At 41.8% G+C, this 20,733-nt stretch overlaps 2 protein-coding genes and 1 pseudogene across 3 annotated transcripts; all 3 read right to left on the bottom strand.

Moving 5' to 3' along the window:
- Window positions 1–424: 424 nt before the first annotated feature.
- TMEM230 (transmembrane protein 230) lies at window positions 425–12,364 on the bottom strand. The gene is made up of 4 exons (XM_037147791.2): window positions 12,250–12,364; window positions 8,726–8,845; window positions 7,326–7,448; window positions 425–1,461 (listed from the first exon to the last, which is right to left on the bottom strand). Exons 2-4 carry the CDS (start codon window positions 8,822–8,824, stop codon window positions 1,321–1,323), a joined length of 363 nt encoding a protein of 120 aa, XP_037003686.1. The 5' UTR covers window positions 8,825–8,845; window positions 12,250–12,364; the 3' UTR covers window positions 425–1,320.
- LOC119051174 (glucosamine-6-phosphate isomerase 1-like) lies at window positions 1,468–5,958 on the bottom strand (annotated as a pseudogene).
- A 1,575-nt stretch (window positions 12,365–13,939) lies between the features above and the next one.
- Window positions 13,940–19,560, bottom strand: PCNA (proliferating cell nuclear antigen). 2 transcript variants are annotated; one of them, XM_037147823.2, is made up of 7 exons: window positions 19,473–19,560; window positions 19,142–19,386; window positions 18,012–18,109; window positions 17,808–17,875; window positions 16,744–16,938; window positions 14,435–14,558; window positions 13,940–14,339 (listed from the first exon to the last, which is right to left on the bottom strand). In XM_037147823.2, exons 2-7 carry the CDS (start codon window positions 19,360–19,362, stop codon window positions 14,260–14,262), a joined length of 786 nt encoding a protein of 261 aa, XP_037003718.2. In that variant the 5' UTR covers window positions 19,363–19,386; window positions 19,473–19,560; the 3' UTR covers window positions 13,940–14,259. The 2 variants fall into 2 exon arrangements, with proteins under 2 accessions (XP_037003718.2, XP_037003717.2); XM_037147822.2 differs by having other exon boundaries at window positions 19,142–19,557.
- Between the last annotated feature and the right edge of the window lie 1,173 nt (window positions 19,561–20,733).

Below are 20,733 nucleotides of genomic sequence, written 5' to 3'. Positions count from 1 at the left end.
TGAACTGAAGGGTCACTGGTTCAATCCCGAGTCAGGGTACATGCCTGAGTTGTGGGCCAGGTCCCCAGAAGGGGGTGTGCAAGAGGCAACCACACATTGATGTTTCTTTTCCTCTTTCCTTCTCTTCTCTAAAAATAAATAAATACAACCTAAGAAAAAAAAAACTTAACACATCCAAAGATGAACTCATCTTTCCCGGTAAACTTACTCTACCCACAGCCCTCTAAACAGCAGCTAATAGCCCTTCCAGGCTTCTGGTGGAGCAACCCACAACCCAGAGTAGAAGCATGGCTGAAAGCAGTCTGGCCTACAATGCCAGTCACCTAAAAATGAAAGTAGTCCTGGGTGTTGGCCTCTGGGATATCATACAATCATTTAAACTTTTTCTAAAATATGTTTGAAGTTAACTCATTTAAGTTTAGAATTTAGATTTTGACATTTTAATTTCTTTTGAACATAAGTCCCTTTTTGCAATCTAGGTAACAGAATCAAACTAAGGCAATGATGTCCCCTAAGGATCCAGGCCAAACCTTGCAATCTTCAGCAGAATGACATCATAATACAAGGTGCTAACATTGTATTATGTTAGGGGTTATAAACTCTACGTAACATCCACTTATCTACCTTTTTCCTTAGAAAACAGCTGCAAGTCCAGTCCTTAAAGGCATGATATGCAGAACATCTGTAAAGGATAGAATTACTCAGATTACATGGTGCCTAACATATTGGTGAACCAGACCAGAGCTGGCCACGGAGTGGTGAACAGGGGAAGTCTTTACATCTTGAAAACTTGCTCGGTAGTTTAAGAAGATTCCCGATTGCTCTTAATATTACAGATGCATCCATACTAATATTTGATTTTGCCAAGGTCTTCCATTAGAACGTGAAGTTATAGCATAGGGGATGAGATACTTAAGTATTTTAAAAATAAACTACTTAGTAGTGAGAAGTTTGACATATTGCTTTCTTCCATGTGCCACAAGAACAAACTGACAATAAAGGCTATTTAAAAGAAATGCTGAACTCCAAGAAGAGTGGTGGCAATAACACTTTCTACTGTGGAATAACCTCCTGTTTTTCCATACAATTAACATTGCTATTCTCCCATGGTACAGACAGGATCCTGTGGATAAACCTGTCAGCTTTTTTGTCAGGGCCAGGAGATGAAAGATAGAGCATGCCCTAATTAGCTAACTGTAAGCTCAGTTAAGTCTTTAGGATGGACCCATAAAAACTGGCTATGGTTTTGTTAAACATCTGCAAACTGCAGAATTCCTTAGTCTTTAGCCACAGTTTCTGCTCAGTATCTTAAAGCCGAGCTCAGTCATCAAAATCCGGAATGTCATCGTAGGAGTAACCCCGGTAGCCTTTGGATGCATAGTAGGCGATGCGCAGGTGGTAAAACCCTGGCAGGAACACTAGGATGCCAATGATCAGGACAGGAACGGCCCGGTCTGCCCCCTGGTGGAAGAAAGAGGCAAATGCATTAGCACCACATAAATTATAAATTTCAAAATAAAAGGCACATGGACCATCCATAAATCAGTATGTTAGACTTTTCAGAGTATTCTCTTTGGGTAGCACACTACCTAGCACAAAGGTTTACATCTTTTTTTTTTTTTTATCTTGATTATCAGTTGTAGAAAAACTGCGAAGGACTGATCTGGCAGGGTAGCTCAGTTGGTGAGAGCACCATCCTGATACACCAAGGTTGCAGGTTTGATACCCAGGTCAGGGCACATACAAGAAACAACAATAAATGCATAACTAACTGGAACAACAAGTCGGTGCCTCTCTCTCTCTCCAATCAATCAATAAATTTTTTTAAAAACCTGCAAAGTACCTAAAATTATAACAAAAATATATTATCTATGTTCATCCACAGAGATTTCGGATTTGCTTCTATTCCTTATTTAACATTTTTAGTTGTGAACACACTCTGTGCCTTATTTTCTGTCTCTTATTAACAGCAGCTTTTCACTGTGGGGTACGGAGGTGGGAGGAATGGGTGAGGTGGTCAGACACAAGATTCCAGTTATGAAATAAAGAAACCCTGGACATGTAATGTAGAGCACGGCAACTATAGTTAAGAATGCAGTACTGTATGTTCAAAAGTTGGTGAGAGTTGGTCTTAAAAATTCTTATCACACACATAAATGTGTAATGTTGTGTGGTGATGGATGTTAACTGGACTTATGGTGGTGATACTTTGTAGTAAGTACAAATTTTGAATCATGTTGTACACCTGAAACTAATATAATGGGTTTTCACATTTTTTATTTATTGATTTTTTTGGGGGGGAAACATCAATTTGTTGCCTCACTTATTATATGCATCTTTTAGTTGATTCTTATATGTGCCCTGACCAGGGATCGAACCCATAACCTTGATGTGCTAGGAGAATGCTCCAACCAAATGAGCCACCTAGGCAGGGTCGTAAAGTTTTTTTGTTTGTTGTTATTTAACAGAAAATATCACACTGTAAACAAGCCCACTAATCTATGAACTTAAAACAGACTGACAGCACAACCACGTATAAAAGCTCAAGGCAGCCCTGGCTGGTGTGGCTCAGTGGACTGAGCACTGGACTGTGAACCAAAGTGTCGCTGGTTCAATTTCCAGTCAGGGCACAAGCCAGGGTTGTGGGCTAGGTCCCCAGTAGGGGGCGCATGAGAGGCAACCACACATTGACATTTCTCTCCTCTTTCTCCTTCCCCTGCCCTCTCTCTAAAAATAAATAAAAATCTTTAAAAGAAAAGAAGAGGTAAAGGTAACAGCCAGGCTCTGAAAGATCTTCACCAGAAACAGCAGCAGCAGCCACTTGAAACAGGAAGGAGGAGCCTTAAGAAAGTAAAAGAAGGCAGAGAAATAGATTCACTTTGTGAACAGGGATGAAGGATAAAGGGACGAGAGGGTTGTATTTCCTGATGTTCTGGAAACATCAGAGCATGCCACACGAATGTGAGAGGGTTAGAAGGGCAGGGTATTTTATTTGAGGAAAGGCAACTTTAGAAGCATTTGCATGTTGTCTTGACACTCATCTCCTAGGGAAGCAGAACACGTCACTCACGTGTTGCGACTAAACTAAGTGAGCTGCTGGTCCCAGCCCCCATCACCCTGGCTGAACAACGTACTGCAACTGTACCAGTGCCCACTGCCCCAGTAGACTGTCTACTTTTAATGAGTGTGTAAAAGGGGAGCCACAGTGAGACCTTGGAACAAAAACACAGGGCTCTGGTGGGAAAAGGGTTTCCACCTTCCTCCTGGTGTTGGAGGGTCCCTGAGGGAGAGGAGTTTGACACTGCTGGGTCCCTAGAGGTTATGAGTTTATCGGCAAAGCCTTCTCTTTAGCCCCACCCTCCCAAATCCTCCCCCAAGGAGTCCTCAGAGTTCATGGGAAGGCCAATTGAGAAAAAAAAAAGGGGGGGGGCAGTTTTCTTTCCATGGCACTTGTTACTGACCAGAGAGACTGTCTCCTTATGCTCATTTTGGACACCCAGAGCTTGTTCTTTAGTCTGCAGCAGTGATTCTCAAATAAGGGACAGACCTGCTGGAAAGGGGCTCTCAAGCCTCTCTAAAGACACTTTGTCAAATACAGCAAACCCCTACTCCCCCCAGCTGAAAATCTGCACATAATGATAGAAATTCCTGACAGCAGTGGCTTGTACATGTGAACAGCATCAGAGGCTGAACAAAGCTAAAAACCCCAAAACTATTTTTTCTGGTTAAGAGTTAGTTACAAACAAGTCACCTCTCCTGTAGCTAAACTCCATGACTAGGCTCCACACTGCATATTCGTCCACTCATTTGCAGTAATCCAAGTGGATCAGAGAAACACAACTCTGTCCTCCTTAAGACAATTTCCAGAAGGACCAGCCTATCCCAGTGAGGTACCTGACCCAAAAATTAGCACAGGCCAATCACTTCACGGTTTCTTAGAACTGGCTTTTCTCTGCTTCTGCCTCTTCGATACTATACACAGGGGTCAACCAACTTGTTAGGAATGAGCATTAAGCCTTTGAAATACTTGATGGTCTTCACTTTCAGCTCCAGGGTGGCATCCTCATCACACACAGTCACGCTGTGGGGATGCTGCTGGAAGGCAGATGTGACACAGTCCATACATGGTTCACACTCCTTCCTTGATGACTGTACAAACGCCCTGTGAGCACCTGTGATGGGAATCATCACCTCTTTAGCATCCACAAGAGTGCGCACACCTGCCATCAGGGCCACGGTGGGCACCTTGGCGAGATCGCCATTGAAGAACCTAGCCCTGGCCAGCATGGTGTTCACGTCCAGCATGGTCACAGCTGGAGGCCAGCTCATTGAAGGCAATGTGTCCACTGGGGGTGATGCCTTCAACATACAGCTCAATCCCATCTATAGCCTCATCTTCTTTTCAAAGACGTCACTCTCAGTCTGCCGGTCAGCTGCATTACCGTCCAGAATGTTGATGTTTTCTGGGTGAATGTCAGTGTGCTTGAAGAAGTTTTTCCACACAGAGAAGTGGTAACTCTCTGGATGGTCTCGAAGAAGATTGACGTACTTGCCCATGTTGCTGGTCTTCACATATTTGAAGCACAGGTCTTCATTCTTACAGTATTCAATCAGCTTCTTGTAGCAGCCAGGTGGGGTGCTCCCAGTGGGGAGCCGCAGGGTAAAGTACTTGTCTGGTCGTGGGTTAAATTCGATGATGCAGTTCTTGATGTATTTGGCAGCCCACTCACCAGCCTGAGAATAGTGGTCCAGGATGATGAGCTTCATTTTGTTGAGGACACCTCCGCAGTGGCTGCAGCAATGGCACAGGTCACATGGGTGCGGGTCATGCTGTGCCTGACCAGAACTAACAGATGTCAACTAACGGTGTGTAGCATTCCACTGTAATGGATGTACCAGTTTTACTTAACCCCACTCCCCACCCCAGACTGCTGGATATTTTAGTTGTCTCTCACTTTTTGTGACTGTACAGAGAATACCACACTAACTTCAGTGTTTTCCTTGGCCTTTCAGATTATTTCCTCATCCCGTGAGCATGATTCATAGGTCAAAGACAAAGGAATGGTGTTTGGTCTCTTTTATCAGTAGGGCTTCCACTTTAGGACCGGGACTTTGTTCATCCCTGTATCCCCAGCTGTGCCCAGCATATAACAGAGGCTCAATAAATGTGCTGAATGACTTCACCTTTACAAAACTGCTTTGTCTGTCTTGGCCTTTTTATATACAGTTTTAAATGTTTTATAGTTTAACTTATCTTCCTTTTTCTTTTCTTTAAAGATTTTATTCATTTATATTTAGAGGAGAAGAAAAGGAGAAAGGGAGAGAAATATCTGTGTATGGTTGCCTCTCATGTGTCCCCCAACTGGGAACTGGCCTGCAACCCAGGCATGTGCCCTGACTGGGAATGGAACCTCGATGCTTTGGTTCGCAGGCCCGAGCTCAGTCCACTGAGCTACACCAGCCAGGGCTTATCTTCCTTTTCTTTGTGACTTTTTCCATTGTTTGTAAGTTTAGAAAAATTTCCTTCACCCAAAGAACTAAACTCAATCTATAAATCTCCTTTAAACACAAGGAAAGAGAAATTGAAGGGGGCTCCCTCAGGCCAAAGATGAACTATTTGAAAATAAAGAAGATAAAGTCTACAACTCTCACAATTGAACATGCTTGGTGCAATGTCTGTTATCGTGTTTTATATTTTCTACTTTTCTCCTTTTATTTTTCAAAGGATTTTGACTATATCCCTAAGGACATATATCCTAAGGATTCAAAGACTCACAAAGAAAACTTACTGTGCATTCAGCCTTCCTATATTTAGCATTTAATACTGCTATTGTTACTCTGAAGCAATTATATAGAGAATAAGGCAAGTAATCATACAAATATCACTAGGATAGACACACTCATATAAAAACTCTAATCTTAAATTCGCTTTACCACCCTGGCTGGTGTGGCTCAGTGGTGGAGTACCAGCCTGTGAATCAGGGGGTCACTGGTTTGATTCCCAGTCAGGGCACATGCCTGGGTTGCGGGCCAGGTCCCTGGTGTGGGGTGTGTGAGAGGCAACCACACACTGATGTTTCTCTCCCTCTCTTTCTCTCTCCCTTCCCCTCTCTAAAAAATAAAATAAAATCTCTAAAATATATCTGCATTAGAAATACCCATATTTTTATATCTATATGGTATCTCTCTCCTTATATCTATATATTCTTTTCCCTTGTTTTCTAAAAGATACCTGTTTCCTGATTCCATCATGGAAAAGACCTAGAAATGAAAACAGACCCGGGAGGCCGAGCCAGGGACCCAGGGCAGATGTGGCGCCTACTTCCCCACTGGGGCACCTCTGGGTCTGTGGGGTCCAATTTCAGCGGAGTGCTGGAGGTGGCTCATGGTGGATGAACCTGGATTCAGGATGACCGAAGAAAGCTGCACTTTTGCCTCCTCTGACCCAAAAGCCAAAAGCTCTATCACAAGTAGACTTTCTACTACACTGTTGGGATTTACGCTGCATAATGCAATCAAAAATTAACTGAAGGCACGGTCCTGAAGTCAGGTGTTCAAATTTAGACTACACACCAAGTAAACTTCTGGTCACCACATACTTGTTTTAAATACTTAAGGACTAAGGTAAATTAGATATATTTCTTAAAACCCATAAATAGCCATTTATTATGACATTGCTACTATTGCCAAGGCCAAAAATCATGCCCCCAGATGCCTGGTGTGTGTTGAAGAACATGAATTATGATCAATACCAGTTCAAAACAACTTAGACACTGTTTAAGTGTCTGTATGTAGCCCAAGAACTGCCAAACACCACGTCAGGTTTCTGAAGTATCACAATGAAGCCCAAAAAGAACTGCAACCAAACCCAATATAAGAAGGCTCCGGGACAAAAGGCCTGGCTTGGTCAGTGGTCCCAGATTTTCATAAGCCTCACCAAACAGACTAGTACGTTCTGTAGCACTGCAAAGCCACAATGATAGCGCACAACTCCATTCAGAGGCTCTACCATTCAGGAGTCCTTGATGCCAGGCGCAGCTTTGCTGTTCTGAACTCTGAGAGCAAGGAAAAGGCCCATCTCAGAGGGAAAATTTGCGGACCTGCCACCACCTACCTCGGAGGAACTGTGGGAGAAGTTTGTTGTTGTTCAAAGGAAGAAACACATGTTTTGTTAGCACAGAATAAAGTCTTAAAAAAACCAAAACTAATCCAAATCCTTTCCTTCTTCCTGCTGGAATCTGCTGTAGATACAAATATAAAACAATAGAGCCACGGTTCACATTTCAAAGATCTCATGGCAACTTCCCACAAACCCTCCAGCTTACCCCTTTGCTGATGTAGCCTGCCAGCAGCAGGGAGCCTATGATAATGAGAAAGGTGCCAATCAAAAACAGCACTGTAGCGAGTGCAATGGCCTTATATGGGATCTTAGGAGGGCTTTTCTTAAACTGGAAGAGAAACAGAGAAAAAAACAAGGAAGAGCATTATGACAACACCAGTGCTCAGATACTTTAAAGCAGGGAGGAAAATAAGAACTAATCTGAATGCTTCATGTGTCTTGAAGTAACTCCCACCACCCATTGCGGCTCTGGGGGAGAAAGGCCGGGGGTGAAGCTCTAGTTATTTCTCTACCAAGGAGTCGCAGCAGAATGTTATTCTTTCTAGTTCTAGTTTCCTTCCACAGACATAAAAAACTATTTTCCTACAAATAAAAAGATGCTTTATGGTTATTCATTGATTAGACATGTATTTGTTAAGTGCCCGGCCCATGGAAGGCTGTTCTAATCTACAGGGATTCAAGACTGAACATCATGCTCTAGAGAAGAAAATAAGTGATTTCTGGCTTTCAAAGTTAGGTCAGCATACAGTCAGAAGTTTTAGAAACAGTTTTTTTAAAGCATTGGTTGCCTGCCCCATGGAGCAAGTAACCTGCCTTATTAACAAGTTCAATTCAAGGTTAAGATTCAAAAACAAACTTTCTAAGGTCTGGGTCATGGTTGTATCTGAGCTAACTGTCTAGAAGCTTTCCAGGTGTGCTTAAAAAAAACAAATCTCTGTCCTTCAAGTATGGGTCCAAAGAGCACAAAGTATAATTGATTTGTTTATATTTAAAAGGATGGCTCCTGCAACTTCCTCCTTGGGCCTGGTTCCACCTAAAATACTCTGCTCTAAGGAGAAAGGGGCAAAAGGAGATGCTACGCCATCAAGTATTTTTAAAAAAATGATTAGGGTACAACACAAACTTAATAAATACTCTATTTTACTTACTGTTTGTGACAAGGAATACCTTTAATAAGTTGGATCTCATGACATCAGGAAAAAAGGAAGATTTCCACAATGTCCTGGCTTTAGCAGTTAGTTTTTCCCTTAACAGATGAACTGGCTTTGACTAAATTCTAAGCAAACCCATGACACAGCCCTTAAAGAAACTCTACCTAACACAACACAATCTGATTCTTTCTCAGGTAAACTAAATAAAATTTGCAATTGCTGGGCCCTGATGCTACAACCAAACATTCTTAGAAAGGAGCAGTATTTACACTGGTTTGAAACAGCTCCACCACGGCCCCTCCTCCTGCAGCTATGGCTGAAAGGAGTTGGGTTTCTTTCCTGCTGCTCCCTCTAATCCCTGGGGACAGTTAGCAAAACCTCCACCTGGAAGAATTTCCTGCTAATTCATCAGAAACAGAGCCAGCCACTCTCTCCAGCTCCTTTGTGCCCTTACCTGAAGGTCAATGTAGCCATCATCTGTGCTAGAGAGCCTTGAGTATTTCACTTTACTACTGGGGATTCCAGTAGCCAGGTTAGTGCGAGATGGCATCATACACGCTGACACAGCTACAGGCTGAAAACAAAGAAAACTGTTATTGTCTGCAAGCAATACTGCAATGCTGTTTCCTAGCCAATGAATTTAGGCCTCTTAGATGCAGTGTATTGGAGATCTGGGCTGTGAGGACATAATAGCAACCAGCAGTTTAGGCTCCACTGATCTTAGAACCCAAATTCTTTTGACAGAGTGAATGTGTTCTCATTATATATCCACTCTAGTCTGCCCTGGCAGAAAGAGAGTCAAGACATTGGCCGAAAACCAGAAGTCATGTTTATCTTGCCTCCAATGTTACCCTGCCTTCTAATTTTTCCAAAGTTACACAGGGTGGAAAGTGTCAATTTAAATCCAGGTTCATCTGACACCAAAGTCCATAGTACTGTTTGCCTCTTTTCCCTGCTTCAGAAAAAAGCAAAAGTAGCATATACTCAAGTGACTCTCTTATGTGCCAGGGAGGAAGGATAGAAAGGGTGAGGAATAACATTTACATCAACATTTTGCCTATTTCCCCGATGGATTCACAGGCCTCGGTTCACAGCTTGGCCTCACGTCTGCACCTCCAAGCCCAGCACAAGTAGCAGTCATCTGCAGATTTCTTTGTAGCTCATGCTGAGTGGCCCCAGGCAGAACACAGGTGGTGGCTGACCTGGGCTTGCACCTCCCAGGAGGTCCCAGACCCTGTGCACTCAGTGGACAGCGTCAGACCACGTGAAGCACCACCACCCAACCATCTCCATAAGTGACACACTCAAGGGGCAGACTCAGTGGGCACCAGAGACCCACTGAAGTAAGTACCGCTCTGCGGAGGGGGCCCCTGCACAGATGCTTTCCATGGTGATGGGTAGTCACTGCCAGTCCTTGCAACCGATCAGCTTGGAGGTAAATCCCCCCCACTGACATGCCAACAGCAATCAAGGCTCAAGTACAAGAGGAGGGTGTACTTAGCCCACAGGAGGGTCACACTTTGAGTGCCCAGTTTGGGTGAATGGGGAGGCTGTGCCACTGGACCCTACAGGACACCTACTACATTAGGCAACCCTACCAAGCCTGGGAGACGCAGCAGCTCTACCTAATACTTAGAAGCAAACACAGGCTGTCTGCCAAAATGAGAAGACAAAGTAACATGGCAAATGAAAGAACAGAACAAAACGCTAGGAAAAAAAATAATAAAGCAACTAGCCCAGGCTGGTGTGGCTCAGTGGATTGAGCGCCAGCCTACAAACCAAAGGGTTGCTGGTTCTGTCCCCAGCCAGGGTACATGTCTGGGTTGCAGGTCAGGGCTCCAGTAGAGGGCGTGCAAGAGGCAACCACACGTTGATGTTTCTCTGCCCCTTTTCCTCCCTTCCCCTCTCTCTAAAAATAAGTAAATAAAATCTAAAAAAAAAAAGAGCTTCCCAGACAAGAGAAAGCTAAAGGAGTTCACCACCAAACCAATAGTATTTGAAATGTTAAAGGGTCTTCTTTAAGAAGAAAAAAAGATGAAAAATACAAACAATAAAAATATGGGCAATAAAATGGCAACAAATACATATTAACAATTGAATCTTAAAAACAAAATAAACAAGCAAAACAGAAAGAGTCATAGTCACGGGGACAGAGAACATTTTGACAGTTGCCAGATGGGAGAGGGGCTGGTGGATGGGTGAAAAAGGTGAAGGGATTAAGTAGTATTAATACAAATTGTTGTTACAGAACAACTTGGGGAGGTAAAGTACAGCATAGGGAACTTAGTCAATAATATTTCAATAATTATGTATAATGTCAGATTGGTGCAAGATTTATTGGGATGATTACTTAGTAAATTCTAATTACTTGGAAATGTCTAATTACTGGGGTATACAACTGGAACTATATAATAATGTATGTCAGCTGTAATTGGAACATTAAAAATGATTTCAAATTAAAAATATGTTGTGCATTTTCCTCCATAAAACCAGTTGTATAAAAAATAGTAAATCTATTTTGATCATGAAGCCTTTTGATTTCTAAAAATGAAACATACCTTTTAAAAGAGAAAATTAAGTATTTCAATAAGGAGAACAAAAACAAAAAACAAAGAATGGCTTTCCTCTGGTATAACATTTTACAAATAATCATCATTATACAACTGCAGTTAGTGCTGATTAGGTGGACTGAATCCCATATATTAATGACTTATTTTGAATGGCCTGCACTCAAACTAAAATAACCAGCATTATAAAGGAATTGGTGCTAGATGCTCATGTCTCTTTTTAGTAATTAGTGGTTCAGATACCAAGTATTGAAGAAAGAGCATGCTAACTTATACATCATCCTAAAAGGTGTTAAAGAACAAAACTCAACGAAGTAAATTTGAAAATCTAATTGGTTTTATTATTCGACTGATGAATCAGGCGGCATCCCATCTAGCAACTGAAAGGTAGTGCTGAGGTGTTGCAGAAATTGGAAGGTTTTAATAGGCAGAAACATGGGGATGAAACTGCAATAGGTTATTTATTAAGTTTTGGTTTGGTGATATGGCTTAGCAAAAGTGACTCCATTTTGGCCTATTTTTTAAAACAAAGGACTAGATTAAACTGAGTGAAATACTAGTTTGTTTGTTTTTTTTTAATTTAAGTACTTTTAGAGAGGAGGAGGAAGAGAGGGGGAGAAACATCAGTTGCCTTTCTCACGCCCCCAACCGAGGACCTGGCTCATAACCCAGGTAAGTGCCCTGATCAGGAATCAAACTCAAGGACCTTTCGGTTTGCCGGAAGATGCCCAACCCCCTGAGCCACGCCAGTCACTGCAAATACTAGGTTTTCAAATGTTGCGATCTGATTACTTGGCAATATAAATTTAATTCTATAAAACTTAAAGTCCAAACTATCTCTATGAGGGGATTTACAATGGCACTTAATCACCTCTGATTTGTATTAGTCTTTTTAAAAACAAGTTTGTGGACTCTGCCGTTAACTATTCACACACCTCCATCAAAACAAAAAAGCGCAGGGCATGAAGGAGAGTGGAGGGGAAGGCTTATTGGTGGCAAGGAATGAGAATTCTAAAAGAGGGGAAAGAAAGTATGGAAATCGATATTTTAAAAGTTCCAACAGGCTTTTTTCCCAGCTCCACGGCAACCTCCAAAGGCCCCCTGCACCTAAATGTTGCAAGAATTTTTAAATAATCAGCATCTCTTAGCACAGTGCCTGGCCCTACGTGTCCGCACACACACTACTTTCCTGCCTGTCTCCAGACCTCGCCAGGAAGAGAAGGAAGAACCGATGCAAATTTAGACCGAAAACAAACAAAACTGGTTTCTGGAAAGAGGTCAGCCTTGCCGAAGCGGATGAACACTCCACATGGAGGACTCCGGGCTCGACTTGGGTGGGGAGCGTGGTCCCCGCCAGGCCGTGAGTCTGAAGGGTCACTTCCGCGCCCGCCCTACCGTTGGCACCGCTTACCTGAGCGCTGCACCAGGTGGTCCGCGCGCCGCCAACAGCTTGCTCGCAGTTGGAAGCAGAGACGCTCTAGGCATGCCTCAACATAACTGTCACCCTCCCCACCCCGCCCAGACCAGCTCAGAGTCTGAAGAGTCGGAAATTGCGTAAGAAAAGGCGACAAAACGAAAATAGCGTCACGGGAGCGCCACCTTTCATCCAGCTGGCAGGAAACGTTTTTTTCAGCCCTGCCTTGGTGCAAGCAGCACCAGGGAGACAGCGTTTTCGGGAGGCGCAGGGCTGGCTGCCTGCCACCTCGGCCTCTAGGGTGCCCACCCCCCCTGGGTCTTAGTATGGGCCTGGATGCGCCGACTGTTTCTTTTCCTGACCCCTTAGGCAGTGCAGTGAGCGCAGTAGCTCCCAGCAGGAAGTGGAAGCCGAGCCCCTCGGACTGGGGGGTGGGGGCAACAGGTCTATTGCTGAGTAGCTAGCTTTCCATGCGGGAACGCCGCAATCTTTCCCAGCCATTACCCCCGCAATTATGCTTCTGAGTGGCCAACTCTTGTGCTTCTTTCCTTCTCCATCAGTCCTTGCCCAGTTTAGAGGCTCGCCCACTTGGGACATTTTGCCACACGTGAGGCTTTTAAAAATCGATTCTTTAGAGGGCAACTGAGACCCATCGCCCCACCCACATATGCAGCCATCGGTTTTCCCCAATGGTAACCCTCTGAACCCACACCTTGGCATGCGTCTATATCTGCACACTGTCCACCCGAGGTACCTGAACAGGGCACGTCAAAGTTTTTTAAATGTAAGATTTATTAAGGTATAATTTATATAAAGTACAATTGGATGAGGTTTAACAAATACAGTCTTGGAACTATCACCAGTCTAGATAAAATATTGTTATCCCTAAAATTCCATTGCACCTCTTTGCTGCAAACCTCCTTCCTCCCAGGCACACAGGTTAAATTACCTGGTGTATAGTTACTTCTAAAGTACAGTAACTAGAACTCAGTCCAGGTACAACAAGGAAACCAGGCGTTTAGTTCACCAAACACAAAGTACAACAGGAAAACAAAGTGTAATAAAAGCAATTCTCTGTATGTAAAATGCCTATTTGTGAACTTGTAGCACAATTACTGGGAATGTTTAAAAAACCTTTATTTCACAACAGCTGGGCCTTTTCACTTTCCTGGTTGATTCCACCGTTCATGAGATTTAACATATCTTCACCTTTTAAGGGATCAAAGCCCCAAATAAGGCTATTTATACCGAATGAATTTATTTTTTGCAAAAACATATTCCTTGGGCTCTATCACAGATCTAGTAAAACTTCAAAGATTCTTGTAAAAAAAATCCCTACGGCCAAGCAACTCTGCCCTGTAACAAATGCTAGTCTCATAAAATCTTTGAGGTGGTTTTCACTAACAGCACAACAAAATAGTGAAATATAATGAAATATATGTTGTATTTTCCCAATTCATTTCTTGACCTAAAGAACACGAAAGTAAGTTTGGCAAATGAATCCTCCAAAATATCTTATCACCCACTGCATTTGAAGTACTTTTTATGGCTCTAATTTTTTTTATACCTGGCTGCTCTAGACTGAAAAACAAAACAAAACCCAAACACATTTATACAAGATAGCATTAGCTGTGAATTTGCTAGAATACTTGTGACTTGGTTCAAATGAAGGCACTGTCCTCTGATGTTTGAAATTCAAATAACTTTTATTTAAATTGAAAATACAATTCTTAAAACTGCACTAATAGTTAAAACCCTTTCTTATAAAAATCCTAAAGAATATTTCTAGATACAGCAGTAGTTCTAGGTTGTTAAGATCAGATCTGACTTGAGACTACATTTTAAATTGTAGAGAATGAAGAAAAATAGGTTATTTACACAGAACATTATCTACATATGTACTCAGGTACAAATTTGGTAACAGAAGAGACTTTTAAGGGCATGTTGGAATCTCAGAAGCAGTTCCTGAAGAGCTTAAGTTTTATTTTCTTGGGACTTTGGAAACGCCTAAGATCCTTCTTCATCCTCAATCTTGGGAGCCAGGTAGTACTTTAAATGTCCCATATCAGCAATTTTATACTCTACAACTGGAAGACAAGAACATAGTTAATTATTGAGACATACCACATACATTACCTACAAAAAAACCAACAAAAAAGACTCAACAAATTTATTATCTTACCAAGGGGCACATCTGCAGACATACTGAGCGTTACTGTAGGAGAGAGTGGAGTAGCTTTTGTAAAGAAGTTCAGATACCTCAGTGCAAAAGTTAGCTGAACTGGCTCATTCATCTCTATGTTGACCTAAGGGAGAAAATAGAAGATTCATCATATAGAAAAAACATCAAGTTACAACCCATTAGTTGAACTAAATCTCAGGTAACCAATTATGTGATAAGAGCTTCTCTTTATGAAAATATTTCTAGTATGTAAACCAGCTAATAAATGAAGAATGAAATATACATACATACATACATACATAGTACATATGTATAAATATTTTACAACTGTGCAGAACCTAATGACTTAGTGAATCTAGACATGACTATTATGGGTGCTAAAATGACAAGGTATTCAGATACCTCATGACTCCTACTAGGAGTACAAACTACCATGTGTTATGTAATCTTGCTCTCTCACCACCAACACAAAGGACCTGAATGTCACCAAGACTCAAGAGCTATCATTATTAGTTTATAGGAAATATAAGGTACAGGAACAAATTGATATAAGAAATGCAGCTGGCAAAATCCAGACTGTGGGAAACTCAGTGATAAATGACCTAGTTTCTTTAAAAAAGTGAAATTGTAATGGAGAGGCAAAAACAAACTGAAGAAAACCAACTGACTGACAGAAATTTAAGAGTTATATCAACCAACTGCAATGCAATTTATGAACCTTCTTAAAATTTCAATTCAAACAGTTCTGACATGACCAAGGAAGTGGGAACACTAAAAGGTCAGGTAGTTCACTTAGAGCAGGAGTTTCAAACTCATTTTCACCAGGGGCCGCATCAGTCTTGTGGTTGCCTTCAAAGGGCTGAATGTAATTTCAAGTCCTTAACAGTTAAGGAGTAGTTACATTTATACAGTCCTAAAATTATGTTAGCCCTTTGAAAGCAACCTCGAGGCTTATGTGCCCCTGGTGAAAATGAGTTTCACACCCCTGACTTAAGAGTGTTGCCCCAATATGCTAACATTGCAGGTTTGATTCCAGATCAGGGCACACTCAAGAATCAACCAATGAATGAGGAAGTGGATCAACAAATCAGCCCCCCCACTTTCTATAATCAATTTCACACACACGCACATGCGCATATACTGAACTAACGTTAAGAGATTAAAAAAAACTGAATTTTGATGGGGATTGAAATGTAATTTAGGAAGCAGATAAAGGTTGGATTTAGCCCCCAGGCTTTTGTTGTTAGTATCATTTTTTAAAAGTCTTTATTCAAAACATCTACAGAACCTTCCTGCTAATTTCAAAGAATCTATAACATATTATTAAATTCACATTGCAAAAAGAATATGTGAATGTACATTACCATGCTGTGCATTAGAATTATGGTTATGAGCCTATCTCAGTTGTATATACAACATGTTCATTTAGTGTGGCAATATTTTACATAAAATAAACGAAATAAATTAGTAGTAAAAAACAAACCTTTTCTTACATATTATCAGCCGTACTGTTGGGCACTGAATTAAAAAAAAATTGAGTTTACCTTTAAATGATGGGTTGATTACTCAAGCAAGGGACAAGAAAATAATATCTAATTACTATAAACTTAAATAAGCCAACTGCTGTATTAAACATTTTGAATATTACCATATTTAACCCTAATAATCCTGTGAGGTTATTAGGCCCTTTAGTTGTTATTTTTATAGTCAACTGATGTTCACAGGCTAGGAAATAAAGTTTTCTTTTGGTACAATTACCAAATATTAGTTTAAAAATATTCTAAGAATCTAAAGAAAAAAAAAAAGAAAGAAAACCTGCTTGATTACAGGACCTTAATGTAACAATATTTAGGAATTACAAGTATTATTTTCTTGTTAAATGTAGATTACACCAGAGCTCACAACAGCTAGATTTTTACTAACTAGATTCTTCTGTTGAGGTGTCCTATGCGCAGTTATTTGGTACAAGCAGAGTAAACACCTCCAGAAAGCTAAAAGTTAGACACCTAGGTTCCCAATCCAATCCTCAGAGTATGTGTGGGTCTGATACAAACACACTGTTTTGTGATTTACAAAGGAAGCACTGAACTTGCATCCTCTGCTCACAAATTTTAACAATGCAATTTTGTCTATTTTTTCCTTAGTTTCCTGTAATTTTTAGCAATTATCTTGCTACACACTGTGTCTACTTCTTATAAGCCACCAGTTTATGGTATTTTGTTATAACAGCCCAAACAGACTTACAACCTATCATTAAGCAGTATTACAATTCTCTTCAAAGTAGTTTGTTTACTTTAAAAACTACTTACAGCTTCCTCTTCTTTATCGACATTACTTGTTTGCGACAACTTGATATTTCCATTTCCAAGTTCCCCACTTGCAGAAAATTTCACTCCATCTTTTGCACAGGAAATTACAACAGCATCTCCAATATGACTGAGATCTCGGCATATACGTGCAAATTCACCAGAAGGCATCTTTACTACACAGCTATACTCTTGTTCCTATGAAACAAAACAAAACAAAAACGTAAAAATCAGTTACTGAAAATGAAAGGTTTAGTAGGTACCCTCACCTTAAAAAAATTTTTTTATTTATTTTTAGAGAGAGGGAAAGGGAGAAAGAGAGGGAGAGAAACATCAGTGTGTGGTTGCCTCTTGTGTGCCCCCTCCCGGGGACCTCACCTACAACCCAGGCATGTGCCCTAACTGGGAATTGAACTGGCGACCCTTTGGTTTGCAGACCAGCATTTAATCCAATGAGTCACACAAGCAAGGGTGGTGCCCTCACTTTCTGAAGATTCAGCATCTAAACGGGAACTCAAAATTCTCAGGTTTTTAATTATGTTGAAATATCACTATTGTGTGACTTACACTCCAACCATTCAAAATAATAAATACAGACCTAAAAGAAGTATGTTATAAGAATAATCACACTAAGAAAACTAATTTAAACCTTGAACAGTAATATCTAGGGAACTAGAGCCTCTGCAAATCAAGCCCCCAGGCTAATCTAGAGGACATTAGAGTATGGTATAGGAACTCTGACGGGCGAGCAGGCCTACCTGCTTTCCAAAACAAAACATATTCCTTAATAGTGCATTAATTTAAAGGCATTTTAAACATTACAACAATACTTCTCTCCTTTAATGCTGATAAACTTAACCTAATAAATTTCTGCCACCATAGCTCTACAATCCACTCAATAAAAAAAAAAAACAACAAGAATTCTAGAAATAAGATGCCCAAATGTAAATATGCACTCGACAACAATAAAGTCAACCAATGAATGATCCAATTTTTGGAGTACTGTAGTCTAACAGATTTTAGGTAACTATCATGTACAGTACACTCAGTCAGAAACTGGTACTCACTGGAATTCCAAGTTGTTCAACATCTAAATCCATTAACTTCATTTCATAGTCTGAAACCTTTTCTTGATCTACCAAAAGAAAGCAAATATTGTTGAATAAAAGCATGTAAACTTATAACTATGAAATAAGTTTTATAAGTATTACAAATGTTAATGATGCTGCAGTTTAATTTTCTGCAGCATAACTCAGTAGATTATAACCTACTTGGGGCTTCAAATACTAGTGCCAATGTGTCCGCATTATCTTCAGCCCTTAGGGTAATGATGTCTTCATTGCCAGCACATTTTAGTATTTTGGACATGCTAGAAGAGAAGACACAGGGTTTAAAATCGACACTATCTTCTGAAGACTGTTAGATTTCTAAGCAGTTAAAACAAGGAGTTACCACTTTTAGCCATTAGGCTGTCTGATGAACTGGCAAATTAGGTAAACCTGCTACAGGTGTGTAACCGGTCCAGCCATTTGGGAAAGCAATCTGGCATTAAGTACTTAAGCCAAAAAGCTCACACCCTACCACCAGCAATTCCACGTCTGAAGATAAAATAAAAGAGCAGTATTTCCTTTTAAGTTCTAAAAACTGATTTGAGAGCAAGAGACCAATTTGTTGTTCCACTTATTTACGCATTCATTGGTTGGTTCTTGTACGTGCCCTGACTGGAGACAGAACCCACAACCCTGGCTATCAGGACAACTCAACAAAAGTATTTTCTGAACTGCAAACCCCTTTAGTGATTGAGGAAATTATTAGGCCGCGAGGCCCATTAAAAAGGTAACACCTGTGAAAATACAATGCACGTAGTACGGGTAAATATTTCCCTTAAGTTTTTAAAGATTGAAACATGTATACGTACTAGACAGTAATCAAAAAGTTGAAACCCACTGCCCTGGAGAAATATTCCCTCAAGTCCAAAAAGTGCTCAATGCAACTTTGTAATAAAAGGCCGGAAGCAGCCTACTGTCCCTAAGAGCGGGGAACACCGTAAAGCAGTTAAAGTCATCCATGACCAAGGTTTCTCAACCAAGGCCGCCGGCATCTAATGACCGAAAGTGCTCTGTGAGTGTTTTCCCGACAAGCCAGTTATTTTCCCGCCACCCCCCCCCCCCGCCCCGGCTTTGAGACTTTGGCGCGGAAAAGGCGGGTTCGCGCTGCAGCAAGCGCGGGCTTTTGGAAGCGCGCGCCCCGCTACGTCCCGCCCCCCGGGCACAGCCGGCCAACGAGAAGGCGCGGTGGCCCACACCAGCCAATGAGGCCCCGCCTCGGAGGAGCTCCCGCCAAGAGCCGAGAAAGAGAGTGAGCGGACCAGGGCCTGGTTCCCCCAACGCCCCGGGCTAACCTGGTGAGGTTCACACCCATGGCCAGGTTGCGATCGCAGCGGTACGTGTCGAATCCCTCGGAGCGCAGGGTGAGCTGCACCAGAGACACGTGGGACGAGTCCATGCTCTGCAGATTGACGCCGCTCGAGCTGATGTCCCAGCAGGCCTCATTGATGAGATCTTTAAGCGCCTCCAGCACCTTTTTCAGGATGGAGCCCTGGACCAGGCGCGCTTCGAACATGGCGGCGGAGTGGCAACGACGCAGCTAGAGACGAAGGGAAGGAGGTGTAGTCGGCTTACGCTTCACAGAATGAGAGCGAGCGGGAAGCACCCGAGCTAAAGAAAGATTACCACAGCGTTCAGTCAGCAACCGTGTAATATCGACGAGTCGGCGAGCGCGAGCTCTCCGTCCTTACGCCCCGTGACCAGACGTCACTACGCTGCCCCGCCCATAGTTGGGTAGAGAGCCAGGCCCAATCCTATGCTTTATCCCCGCTAGGCCCGCCCCCCATGAACACCCATTGGATTATGAGGGACCTGGGCAATATGGGAACGCTGAGTTTTCCGGGGGCGGGCGGGAAGGCGTTTGGCAGAACTATTTTTTTTCGTCACGTAACGGAGTCTGAATGCTAGACGAGTCTGGGCGTTAGTGAGCCCCAGGCCTGGCGTCTCGAGCTCCAGGTTTGTGGTACCTCCTCAACTTCCCGCTTTGAGGGTGGAGAGTTGCCAGACCCGAGAGTAAAAGTGAAACAAATCAAGACTATCGGGAGGGAAAGCCACCTTGTAGCCTGAAGAGAATTGCTTTAAGTGCTCACTTTATTTTTTGTGGAAGTGACACGTTTCTAAAAGTCAAAAGATAAAGAGGTGTACAGTTATGAAACAAAATTAGCTCTCACCGCCATCTCTTGACATGCACCCCCCCACACGCCAAGTTCCTACCAATCGTTTCTGTATACAGCATTGTAAGCTTTTTTTCCTATGCAAATATTTTTTGAAGACGAAAATGGGTTCATACCGCAAACACTTCTGCAGAGTACTTAGTAAAATATATTTATTTTATGCCATGTACGCGTTTTCTATGTGAGTACCTTTTAAAAAACTTTTAAAAAGAAGGCGTACCAAGCATACTTTAGAGATAGTGCGGTTCTTTCCAAACCACCGCAATAAAAGTAGAGAGAGGCTGTAAAGAGAGTTGTGATGTTTTCGCTAGCGCACGGAGGGTCTTGCCTTCAATTTGTAAAAAATCACCACACCTTTGGGCCCAATAAGTCAAAGCGCAATAAATGAGGTATACACGTATCTTACATTTGTAACTTAATTTACCAATTTCTTGTAATTGCAAACACCTTTGAGCACTTAAGTGGTTTTTGTGAATCAACTCCTTGAACTAGCATTGCTGGCTGGAAGAGCATACGCATTAAATATTTGATTAATGTCACTCAATTGAGCTCTAAAAGATTTCAATTTACATTCCAGCTAAGACTATGAGCATGATCATTTCCTCTGATTTTTCCAACTATCGATATTAGCAATCTCAATGTTAAATCAGTGCTCGATTGTGTGAAAATTTGATTTGCATATTAAAAAGTTATAGGTTGTACATTTTTTCACA

Source organism: Artibeus jamaicensis, unplaced genomic scaffold, assembly GCF_021234435.1.
Source record: "Artibeus jamaicensis isolate MK-2021 breed Jamaican fruit bat unplaced genomic scaffold, CSHL_Jam_final contig_685, whole genome shotgun sequence".
Lineage (NCBI taxonomy): Eukaryota > Metazoa > Chordata > Mammalia > Chiroptera > Phyllostomidae > Artibeus > Artibeus jamaicensis.
This window is presented reverse-complemented; position numbering and strand designations above follow the sequence as displayed.